The 12,074-nt window shown below is 52.8% G+C and overlaps 1 protein-coding gene across 4 annotated transcripts in view; it reads right to left on the minus strand.

The window, feature by feature from the left end:
• Positions 1–12,074, minus strand: part of PYGB (glycogen phosphorylase B) — a 40,505-nt gene that overhangs the window by 8,545 nt on the left and 19,886 nt on the right. For all 4 annotated transcript variants that reach the window (XM_039530343.1, XM_039530342.1, XM_039530341.1 and 1 more), the window contains 10 exons: positions 11,222–11,304; positions 10,817–10,960; positions 10,073–10,165; positions 8,039–8,185; positions 7,206–7,369; positions 5,324–5,438; positions 4,431–4,532; positions 2,101–2,248; positions 1,426–1,484; positions 311–452 (listed from right to left, as the gene is read on the minus strand). In XM_039530343.1, the coding sequence (XP_039386277.1) occupies positions 311–452; positions 1,426–1,484; positions 2,101–2,248; positions 4,431–4,532; positions 5,324–5,438; positions 7,206–7,369; positions 8,039–8,185; positions 10,073–10,165; positions 10,817–10,960; positions 11,222–11,304 (1,197 nt within the window). The remainder of the gene's footprint in view (positions 1–310; positions 453–1,425; positions 1,485–2,100; positions 2,249–4,430; positions 4,533–5,323; positions 5,439–7,205; positions 7,370–8,038; positions 8,186–10,072; positions 10,166–10,816; positions 10,961–11,221; positions 11,305–12,074) is intronic.

A 12,074-nucleotide genomic window follows, 5' to 3' on the forward strand; every position in this document is an offset into this window, starting at 1 on the left:
GGGAACAGAACAGCAAAGAGCTACACGGGCTGCACCCTCGTGGCGAGCTCCGTTCTGCCCGTGCAGCTTCTCTGGGACTTACGGCTGGAGCAGGGAATGCTGGGAAAGCTCCGAAGGGAGGTTTAAATGGAGACCCACATCCCTGTGCCTGCTCTGGCCAGATCCTCCCCATCCCCTTGCTCCGTATTTCTCCGTCTCCCCCTTACTCCCAGCACTGCCCTTAGTGAAAGCGGCTCATGGTTTCCCTTACCAACTGCACAGTCACGGCCAACTCTCAGCATCCACGCAGGCCACCCCTCTGCTGTCTTACCTTTCTCAGCAAAGGACACCCTGTAGTTCTCCAAGAAGATGACTCTGAGTCTGTCTCCTATATAGGGATCGTTATTGACAACGTCCCCGATGGACGTGATCAGTTTGATAATCATTTTGGCCATGTGGTAGCCGGGAGCTGCCTGCAGAGGGGGACAGAGACACAGAAAAAGTTAAATAAAGAAATGTACAGTGGGGCGAAAAGGAGAGACCCCCGGGGGGGCTGGAACGGTGTGTGTAGTGGGGGTGCTGAGAGCCATTGAACCAAACCCTGGATTTGATGGAGACCACTTCAAGCCAGGGAATGCGGCAGCCCCCAGCACCCCTAGTTCCAGCCCCTCTGGCGATTCCAATCAAAACGGACGTTATCGAGGGGACTAGCCTAGGCGGGGTTCCTGGAATGGGAGGTGCACATGAGACGTGAGCTTGATCCGTTCTCTTCAAACAGTTTTTCAACAAGGGGGTGCAAGACCAATAGAGTTTGGGAGCCCAGGTCTTACGCTATTCATAGGGGCAGGGCAGTGAAAAGTCTTACGTTCATTCAAGAGGCCGGGGCCCTGCAGGCTTACATGGGGCACAATGCTTACATGTGGTTTTAAAAACGATATGCCAAGGGCCGTGTATTCTGAGAGAAGCAGGCACCGCAAGCGGCCGCTGCAGTCGCTCCCGAAGAGAAGACAACTACTGACCAGCAGCAGTCTCCAGGAGCAGGGCTGAGCAGAGACAAAAGAAAGGCTCTTTCAAACCAAAGCATCGGCTCTGGCCAGTGCTGGGACGCAGAGAGCCCTGAACGGCACCAAGACGATGCGGACGCAACCACGGTGGAGTGAACATACAAAGCCCACTGGAGTCCTGCAAAGATCCCCCGTGACGTCCCCAGGCCAATCCCTTCCTCACTGGGCTCCCCCTGCCAGGCCTCTGCCTTCACCTCCGTGCTCTCCCTCGGTGTCTGCTCAGCGCTAAGAACGGAGGGCGGAGCCTGTCTTTACCGACCGGAAGCCAGGAGGCCAGCAACACACGCGCTGACCAAGTCTCCCTCCAGCAGGAGGCAGAGATATGCACCCAATTCAGCATATTGAACTGTGCTCAAAAAGAAGAGTTAACGAAACAACTCACCTTTCCTCCAATCATCACCGTCCTGGGCACAAAGGACTTTGATGGGTCTTTTCTCATGCCTGAAAGATGAAGAGGATAATATTAGAGTAATTCCGGGTGACGCTGCAGAGTAACAAAGATGTTCTTTGGCTGCAGTAGCAGCTGGAGGCACCAGTACTGAACAGGACCCCATTGTGCCTGGTGCTGTACAAATACGGAACGTGTGGTCACTGCCTTAAGGAGTTTATACTCTAAGTAAACAAAACTATAGACACCAGATCTGCATCTGCTTCTGTGCTAAGCCTTCCAGTCATGACCACCTCAGAGCACCATCAGCATTTCCATGAAGACACAAGAATTGACATTGACCATCTGCTCCCAGAGCAGAAATTGGGCTCTGGTATTTCTGGGGCACAACGTGACCGTGGGGTTATACAGCCCATGTTATCCAACAGTAACGTGGGTCTTTGGAAGTTAGAAAACCCATCTGCACTGAAAATCCATATTTAGGAACCAAACATTGCTTGGGAAAGGATCAACAACAAGGCCAGAGGGGCAGAACTTTGTGAGACAAACCCAGTCCCTCCCCCATCCTGGCGCCTGGGGGCACAGCCCTCCGTCCTGCACCCAGAGGGCCCCTGGGTCCCAGTGAACCAGGCAGCCGCGTGGAGGGGTGGGAGTGAGAGCCCTGCTCACGGTTGTAGAGGGTGATGACGTGCAGACAGTTGAGGAGCTGCCTCTTGTACTCGTGAATCCGCTTCACGTGCACGTCGAACATGGAGGACGGGTTGATTTTCACTTTGTACTTCTCCTCCAAGTAGGCTGAGAACTTGAGCTTGTTCTCCTGGGAAGGAAAGTGGAGAGACAGCTGAGTACCCGTCTGTCACGGTGCAGCCGGCTGGAAAACAGCTCCTCTGGCAGATTCTCTCTGTGCCCGGTGAATATTTACCAAGTCCCTGCTCTGTGTGATTCACAGCAGGGCCTCGAACCTGGGTTTTCCCATGTGAGAGCCTCACCACCGGGCTGCTGGCGACACTGGGGTGGGTTTCTTTCTCTCTTTTTCCCACAATTCCTTCCTGGACCTGCGGAGCTTTCCCAACAAAAGTTCAATTGAAACCGACACATTTCCAGGAAGAGTTTTGGTTCTGAAAAATATTCATTGGGAAACTTTGAAACAATTGGATTCAGGGCAGCACAGCGTTAACGTGTGCCTGCCTGAGCTGCTTCATTGCCTCGCAGGAACTGTAGTTTGGGCCAGGCTCCATGGCCACTACATCTCCCATGATGCACTGTGACAGCTCAGTCAGAATGGACATCTTGGTGCATCATCGGAGATGTAATCCGGCCAGGAGCCTAATCCATAGGAGGAAATGGGCTTTGATGTACTGGAACTACAGTTCCCTTGAGGCACCGCGGTGGCTCGGGTGGACACAGATTAATGCTGAACCAGCAGGAAATGTTTTAATTTGATTTTCCAAATGGAAAATCAGGACGTTTTGGCACAATCAACATTTTCTAATGGGAAACGTTAGTTTTGCTGCAACCACCGTTTCCAGCGAAAAACATCAATGGAAGATTCCTGACCGACGCTAATAGAAGAGACCCGACAGAGTGGACCAGGCCAGGTTTTGCTGCAGCAACAAAGAGATTTGTGCTGGAGGCAACAGGCCGCTTTGGATTTGTCCCCATTTCTAGATGTCTGTCCGTGCCCCATTGGGGGTGAAATGCTCCTCCCATTTCTATCTTCTTAACCCCCCCCTCCCCTCGGCCTCTCTCACGCTCTCGTTTTCTTCTTTCCTTCTCCCGATTCCGTAGTTCCATTCTTGCCTCCTCCTACCCCTGCTCGTCTGGTCTTCCCCTCGTCTCCCATTCTTCCTCCTTCTCATACTGTCTTTGCTGCTTCTCTGTTTTCTGCCCCCCTCTATGCCCTTTCCTTCCTCCTGCTTTCCTCTTGGCTTCTCTCTTCCTTGCTCAACTTACATCTTCCATCTGGCCCCAGCTTTCTACAGCTGGCTGGGCAGGAACTTGGGAATCGCCAGACTGGAGCAGACCATGTCGCCCACCCCATCCTGTCTTTGACAGTGGCCAGGCCCAGCTTCTCCAGAGGAAGGTGCAAGAAAGCCCGGCAGTTATGGGATAATGTGCCCTCAGGGAAAGTTTCCTCCTGACCCTCACCAGCTGGGTGTTGGTTTGTGCTCTGGAGCATGAAGGTTTATAGCCCTTCCAAAAGTCTTGGTTTTTTGACCCTTACCCGTGTGACTCTTGTTATCTGTATAAATGATCCCTTTTTAATACTGCTAAGCTCAGGGCCTCCATGATACCTTGTGGCAGTGAATTCCACAAGCTAATTGTACATTATGCAAAGATGATTTCAAGTGTTCAGTTTGAAATTTGGGCTTTTTCAGTTTCAGTGATTGTCCCCTTGTTCTTGCACTGCCTGAGCAGTCCCCAGTCTACCTTGCTGCTCAGTCCTTGCTTCAGGCAGGCCTCTGCCCATCCCAGAGGTTCCCTGGAGTGTTGTTTCAAGCTGTGAGGAAGAGGGATTTCCAGACAGGTGCACACAGCGTACATTTGCACCCTTGTCAAGCAATCAGTGGCATTAGCTTTGGCTGCAGGTGTCTGGTGTGCGGGTAGAAGACACCTGTCCTACGAATCCCTGGATGGGGGGAGTTCACCACTCACTCCCAAACCCATGGTGCTGAGCACTTGTGACTGGAGCTGGTCAGGAATTTTTCAACAGAATGTTTTTTATCAGAAAATGGCGATTCATGAAAACTTCTCATTCTGGAATGAGTTTTGGTATTTCAACTTTTCAACCTGAGTCGGACAAAAATGGGACAATCCTGCACTGTCAGGGGCATGGGCTAGACCAGCTAATGGGTCCTTTCCATCTCGAGACTCTATGGGCCCAGTTCTCTGCCAGGTGAGCCACCACTGATGTCAATGGAGCTGCACCCATCTGCCCCCAGCAGAATTTTCAGCCTGAGAACTAGGCTATGAACTAGTTGCCCTGATGTCCACGTTACCTGTTTGACTTTGGCCACATCCCGGATAAACACCTCGTCATCGACAAAATCCAGCAACTTCTTCAGCTGGCTCAGATCCGTTACAAAATCTTCTCCGATTTTCTAAGGAAATAAAACTGGAGATGAGTGTCCTTTGCTGGATGTCTCACTTGCTGCATAATGTCATTTCCCTGCTAGAAATGCCTCAGTCCTGACTGGGAATGAAAAAAAAAAAAAACGGGCTTGGCAAAAATATGGCACCAATTATCGTGGCTGGGTTATTACTATGCATTGTTTTAGAGTTTAAATATATTGGGAATAAATGATTGGTACAAAAACATTTTAATCTATCACACAATTCCACAGCACTCCCATACAGCTAAGCAAAGAAAGGCTGTATGTGCCGGGAATTACTTCCAGATGGACAGAGTATTTGCAGTGTATTATCAGCCACTAGATGTCTTAGTGTGCTGTATGGAGTTCCTGGCAAGGCGTTGTCCTGGTAAACAAAGGAGACAAAGCTGGAACTCAAGGTGTGCGGGAGCCAATTTGTGTGAGTAGCTGTAGCTATTTCCTTTAGTGCACGCCCCATTTAAGACAGACTGTCGTTCCATATATCATGACACCAAAGGAGGTGATGCTGTTCCGATTCTATCCTCAGCCCATGGGAAGATGGAGCCAAAGGTCAGCAGTTCTTTGATTAACTCCTGATGGCTGATTTTAAAGCTCAGCCATCATTGCATGTGTGTGTCAGATGTTCAAGTGAGACAGCTGCCCCTCTAGACTTGCCTGGAGCTACACATTTGCCTGGACTGAGACCTGCTGAAGATCTGGCCCCATTTGTTTACACTGCTCTGAAGACTATTTTGTGAACAAACACTCAGGATTAAGTAGCTCCCGTTGGAGTGGCTCACCTCAGCAATTACACCTGCAAGTCCTGGGTTGCACAGCAGGAGCCAGCGCCGTGGAGTGATGCCGTTCGTCTTGTTCTGGAATTTCTCTGGTTCCATCTCATAGAAATCTTTGAATCTGAAACGCATGGGCGGTAGGGGAGACACTGAACAGGTCCATTCCCAGCGGAGTTTTATAAAACTGTAACCTCAGATGCTCCTGACTCTATTTACAACTCCAGCTGAAATCTTTCTGTTGACATCAATTGGAACTGCACTAGGCCCTAAATAAATCTGATAATTACCTGTGATCCTAGCTGCTGAAACTGCGATTCCAAACCTAGGGGATGAATCTACCCAAAGGCTGCTTCTCTCTCTTGCACAAGGCCCTGATCTGCAGTCCCCTCCATCACCATGGGATGGCCCCCTTCCTTTTTAGGAGCAAGTGTGGGGAAGGGGTTTGCAAGGGTGTACTTAGATTTTCAGAAAGCCTTTGACAAGGTCCCTCACCAAAGGCTCTTAAGAAAAGTAAGCTGTCTTGGGACAAGAGGGAAGGTTCTCCCATGGATCAGTAACTGGTTAAAAAATAGGAAACAAAGGGTAGGAATAAATGGTCAGTCTTCAGAATGGAGAGAGGTAAATAGTGGTGTCCTCCGGGGTCTGTACTGGGACCAGTCCTATTCCACATATTCATAAATGATCTGGAAAAAGGGGTGAACAGTGAGGTGGCAAAATTTGCAGATGATACAAAACTACTTAAAATAGTTAAGTCCAAAGCAGACTGCGAAGAGCTACAAAAGGATCTCTCAAAACTGGGTGACAGCACCAAAATGGCAGATGAAATTCAATGTTGATAAATGCAAAGTGATGCACATTGGAAAACATAATGCCAACTCCAACTATACATATAAAACGATGGGGTCTAAGTTAGCTGTTCCCACTCAAGAAAGAGATCTTGGAGTCACTGTGGGTGGTTCTCTGAAAACATCCACTCAGTGCGCAGCAGCAGTCAAAAAAGTGAACAGAATGTTGGGACTCATTAAGAAAAAGGATAGATAAGACAGAAAATATCATAATGCCTCTATATAAATCCATGGTACGCCCACATCTTGAATACTGTGTGCAGATGTGGTCACCCCATCCTAACAAAGATATATTGAATTGGAAAAGGTTCAGAAAAGGGCAACAAAAATGATTAGGGGTATGGAACAGCTTCCATATGAGGAGAGATTAATAAAACTGGGACTTTTCAGCTTGGAAAAGAGATGACTAAGGGGGGATACGATTGAGGTCTATAAAATCATGCCTGGTGTGGAGAAAGTGAATAAGGAAGTGTTATTTACTCCTCATAACTAGGGGTCACCAAATGAAATTAATAGGCAGCAGGTTTAAAACAAACAAAAGGAAGTATTTCTTCACACAACACACAGTCAACCTGTGGAACTCTTTGCCAGAGGATGTTGTGAAGGCCAAGACTATAATAGGGTTCAAAAAAGAACTAGATAAGTTCATGGAGGATAGGTCCATGAATGGCTATTAGCCAGGAGGGGCAGGGATGGTGTCCCTAGCCTCTGTTTGCCAGAGACTGGGAGTGGGCAGCAGGGGATGGATCACTTGGTGATTCCCTGTTCTGTTCATTCCCTCTGGGGCACCTGGCACTGGCCACTGTTGGAAGACAGGACACTGGGCTGGATGGACCTTTGGTCTGACCCAGTGTGGCCATTCTTATGTAACAGAAAGCTTTGTATGGCCTGCAGAGTCTCTACTGCTGGTGCAAGGAGGAAAGAACCCAGCTTGACTCTCAGCTTCCAGGCTAAGTTTACAGGGCTAAGTAGTGAGGAAAAACAGCCTTTCCCTGGCAAAGCCAGCCCTGAACAAGAGGCTGCTCTGCGGGTGAGTCACTCACACAGAATTCTTCACGATTTCAGAGTGAATCCTGGCCACCCCATTGACAGCGTGGGAGCCGATCACGCAGAGGTGGGCCATATTAATCCTCTTGCAGTCCCCTTCCTCGATCACGGACATCCTGCGCAGACGGTCTAGGTCTCCGGGGTAGAGGGCGGCCACACGCTGCCAGGACACACACACAAACGTCAGTGGCACAGCCTTTAAATGCAGACAAGCGGCTAGACTGTCACTGGGGCCACCCCCAGCCTGGGGGAGTCAAAGCCCTCCTGACACTGCTGGGGGGGGGGGGGGGGGCTACACGGGGTACACCCCCGAGCAGGGGGTGGAGCTGCTGCTCTGCCACTCCCCGAGTGCCAGTGAGGAGCAAAGGGGGGGGGGCCTTGGAGCAGGAGCGGGGTCACAGCGCCCCCTAGGGCTGCTCCTGGGTGGGTGCACCCCACATGTTTAAATTTTTAGGGGGTATTTTCAAAGGCAGATGAGGCACCAAGGACCTACAGGGGCCTTTACCAGCCCCTCCCTTCCTGACGGTGACAGGGACCAGACGAGCAGTGCTGGAGGCTAAATACCGCTATTTATCCACTGAGAACCCAGCACAATGTCCCGAACCACCCGGAACAGGGCAGCCATGGGGAGAGACGGCAGAGCCACTGCCTGGCAGGGAGCGGCAGCTCAGAGCGACAGTGATTCTGAGCTGCAAAGACTCGTCCGTGGGAAGCGCGACAAGAACAGCAGATCCACGTCCTACAGGCCAGGCCTGGGCTGTGGGACCTGGACGAGACGAAGTCCCTGTCAACTGGGGCCAGCTCCTGTTCCCGAGCCCGAGCCCCTCACATCCAGATGTCTTTGGTTGATGGTATAAATGATCTCCAGGTGGCGCGGCAGCAGCTTCTCAAACATGGTGACTGGCCAGCGCTCCAGGGCCTCGGGCAGCACGGTGTGGTTGGTGTAGGCGCAGGTCCGCTTTGTGACCTCCCAGGCCTGGGGAGAGACAAACACACTCACATCACACGACTGAGACGCTTGAGTCTAACTGACGTCCTTGGGCTCATTACTGGGGCGTCTGGGTGAAATTCAACAACGGGTCAGACTAGGAGCCCCCGCAGGTCCTCAGCATCTAACTGATCGCCATGCGTGGGGTGGGGACGGAATCTTCCCCCAAGTCACCTCGGTCCCTCCTGTTCCCTGCCCGGGGCACACCATTGTCTAGTCTGCTTTGGGCTGCGATACCCTGCTCGGAGTTCGGTTGTCGGGTGGTGCGACAGTAACTCATTGGCTGGTTCCTTCTGGCCTGAAACTGTCAGACTGTGACAACATCTCAGAGCAGAGGGGTGGCACTGCCCAGAGACGGGGAATCTCTCTCTCTCACTCACTCACACACGCACAGAACTGACAGCACCAGATTCTGCCGGTATCGCTAACAGCGCTGCCCAGCAACGACCTTTCAGCACTCAGACTGGCTCGGTGGGGCCAACGACATGTTTTTGCATCAGAAAATGCCGACTCACGGCCCTGCTAACAGGAAGGGGTCGGCTCCGATGAATCCCCTGGTCCCAAACATTTTTAAGAAACAAAACTTTGGACGCTGTCGAAAGGTCCCATTTTAACCGTCTCAGACCCTAGAAAGACACGTCTTTCAGTTCATGACGGTTTCCATTTTTTAGTTAAAAAAAAAATAAATAAAATTAGTATAAAAGGGTAAAACACAAAATTTAAAAGGTCAAAATCGAAAGGAAACATTTCTGTTGGCCCAATCGGAATTTGCATTTATTTATTTATTTTTGGTTCACAAAAATTTTCAAGATTTCGAGTTTTCATCCTGCCTTGGGACAGGGAAACGGAGCGTCAGGTGCACGGGCGCAGCCTCGGGCCCTTGAGCAGAGGCTGGGCTCAGGGTGGAGCCCGGGATTGGGGACCTCACCAGCGAGCAGGCTCCAGCCTGGGCATCTACACTGCAATTCTACAGCCCTGGTCAGCGCCCACAGGCAGGCAGGCAGGCAGGCAGGGGCGTTTTACTGCAGTGTAGACATACCCCCAGGCTCTTACAGAGTCACCCTTTAGGCCAGTGGCTCGGCCCTCACCCGGGATGTGAGAGCCTCAGGTTCACATCTGCGCTCCAATCAATAGCTGTATGAATTTACTCTGAAGCCCATTACTCCTGGGCCCTCCCGAAGCTCTGCCAGGCCTAGCCAGAGCAGCCTCCCCTTCTGCTAGGTCACTTTGCTGCTTCTCCGTGAGCTCTCTCCCCGTCACCCCGGCCAAAGTGTGCCGGCAGGGGGCACTTCCCGCCCAACAGGAGGGTGACCAGGACTCCAGTTACAGAAAAGAGCCTGCATGTGTCGGGGGCAGGAACAGGACAGAAAGTCGACCCAGCTGTGGGGAGGGAGGGGGATGATGTGGGAGAAGTGAGCGCAGTGGAAATGGAGTGGGCGGGACAATGCCCTGGCTGGGATGGTTTAGTTGGGGTTGGTCCTGCCTTGAGCAGGGGGTTGGACTAGATACCTCCTGAGGTCCCTTCCAACCCTGAGATTCTATGGGAGGCGGGAAGCAGGGAAGGGCCCAGCAGAACAGAAAGAGAGGTGGAGATCAGACAGCAGGAGAAACTGCGAGGCAAGAAGCTCTTGGGGAAGACACGGTCAAGAGGGACCCTGGCCACTGTGGGCAGCTCCCCCGTCGCTGCAGAGAGGAAGCAAGAGGCAGCGAAGACAGGAGGGCTCGAGCGGGAGAGTAAAGTTCCCGGCTGGGGAGAGGGTCAAAGTCAGGGGTAAACGAGGCTCTCCCGGGTCTTGCCAAGGCCACTCGCCTGCAAGAGTGGGGGAGGCAGGGTCTGAACACAGGCACGGCCCAGCTCCGCCCCCTCCCACTCACCTTCTCCCACTCCATCTTCTCCACGTCCACCAGGATCCGCATGAGCTCCGGGATGGAAAGTGCTGGGTGAGTGTCGTTCAGCTGAATGGCGACCTGCAGCGGAGACATTCCCAGGTGAGACGCACTCGCGGGGACACGCTCCTGCGCTCCAGGGCAGTCCCAGGCCCGGTCTACACTACACACCTTTGCCACAGAGCTACATCAGCGCCGAGTGTGAGAACTCCCCCGCCCCCCGGCTAGCCGACTGCACGGTGCCAGCAAAATGCTCCGCGTGGACACAACTACCCTGAAACAAGCGTCTCTCCTGTTGACATACGAGGCGGTGGTGCAGCTCTGCCAGCAGAACGCCAAGGTCTCGAGGTCTTCACTAGAGGCTCTGCCGGCACAGCTATACCTGCCAATGCTCTGTAGAGCAGACAACCCCACGGGGCAGTCACTGGGCTAATTCAGCATCGATGGCCATCACCATCTGACGTGCACAAAGCCTCTGGGGAGGGATGGATGCCCAGGAATGGCTCTAGCAGAGCTGGTCAATGTGCTTCCAAACATTCAAATGGAAAAGGGGCACATTTTTCACAAGAAACGTTCACTCTTTTGAAAGCAGCTGCAGGGGCTGCATTTCAGCACCTAAATCTTTGGGAATGTGAGCCCTAGTGCCTGCTCTGGAGAGAGATGTGATGGAGACAGGCGATGGCGGCAGAGCCTGGGGCGGCAGCACCTGCCACGGCTCTGCCAGGGGTTCACCTTGTCTGGGAAGGTCTCGAAGCATGTCCTGACTGGGTCTCGGGAGCCGAAGTTGGAAGACTTGAAACGGCGAATGATGTCCTGCAGGGTGGCGGCTACCACGAAGTATTCCTGCTTCAGCCGCAGCTCCTTCCCTTCGAAGAACTAGACACACAAGGCCCGGCATCAGCTTGGCTCTTGCTAGCACCCTGCCGCTGCAATGCACCCCGCTGCGGCTAACCGCCACCTAGGTGCGGTGTGACCTGCTGGGGGGCCCCCGAGGTCAGTGGAATGAAGTCGATGGTGACCAGTTGGCTCTGGGGCAGGCCCTAGATGGCCCCTGCTCCTGCTCTGGCCCCCGGTGAATGTCCGCGAGGCACAATGCACCCGAGGGGCGAGAAGGCGTGTAGGGAAGGGGTCACTCACATTGTCATTCGGATACAGGACTCGGGAGATGTTTTCCGCCAGGTTTCGATCCAGCACAGCCTCGATATAATCGCCCACATTAACTGAGGAGAGAGACAGCACGCAGAGCCACACAGCCGCTAGGCGACACATCTACCTTACCCCTAACACGCACACACCTTGGCACGTGTCCTTCACACAACCCACAGCAGGGACGGAGGGAGGGAGCTAGGACCTGACCCCACTGCCCCTGGAGCCAAGGTCCCTCCAGCTGAGATCAGAGTCCCGTGGCGCTAGGCGCTGCACATAACACAGGGTCAGTGCCGGTCCCCAGGAGTTACAGACTCAGCAGACAAGACCAAGGGTGGGAGTTTAGAGCTGAGGAACTGAGGCACAGAGAGATCATGTCACTTAACCGAGATCACAGGGGGCATCTCTGGCAGAGCTGGGACCCCACAGAATCAGGGAAATGTGGGGCTGGCTTTGGGAGGTCTCTGCGTGGTCTGTTTTATCCAGGACTGGCCAATGAGCAGCTCTGAGGTGCACTGAATGACCAGGTGCAGCGGGGAAGATGGGGGAGCAGGAAAGCTTGCTTAGAGCAGGCTGTTAAAATGGCATCCCCAGGACCCGATTCCCCAGGCATCACTCCTGTTTCATGCCAGTGCACGGCCCGGTCTTCACACACCTGCCAAGTTTTCTGCAGCTCCACATGACACGGTATGCAAATTATTGAAAGAGTCAATTTACATATTTATAAAGTCTTTGCATAACCTCAGAGACTTGGGCTTACAGTCAGTAGATCCTGCCCCAAGCCCTGGTGGAGCGGCACAGAACTTGGCAGCTCTGAGGCTGGGGGGGAACAGGGGAGGGTGGG

The sequence above is a fragment of the Mauremys reevesii genome, linkage group 3, assembly GCF_016161935.1.
Source record: "Mauremys reevesii isolate NIE-2019 linkage group 3, ASM1616193v1, whole genome shotgun sequence".
Taxonomy (NCBI): domain Eukaryota; kingdom Metazoa; phylum Chordata; order Testudines; family Geoemydidae; genus Mauremys; species Mauremys reevesii.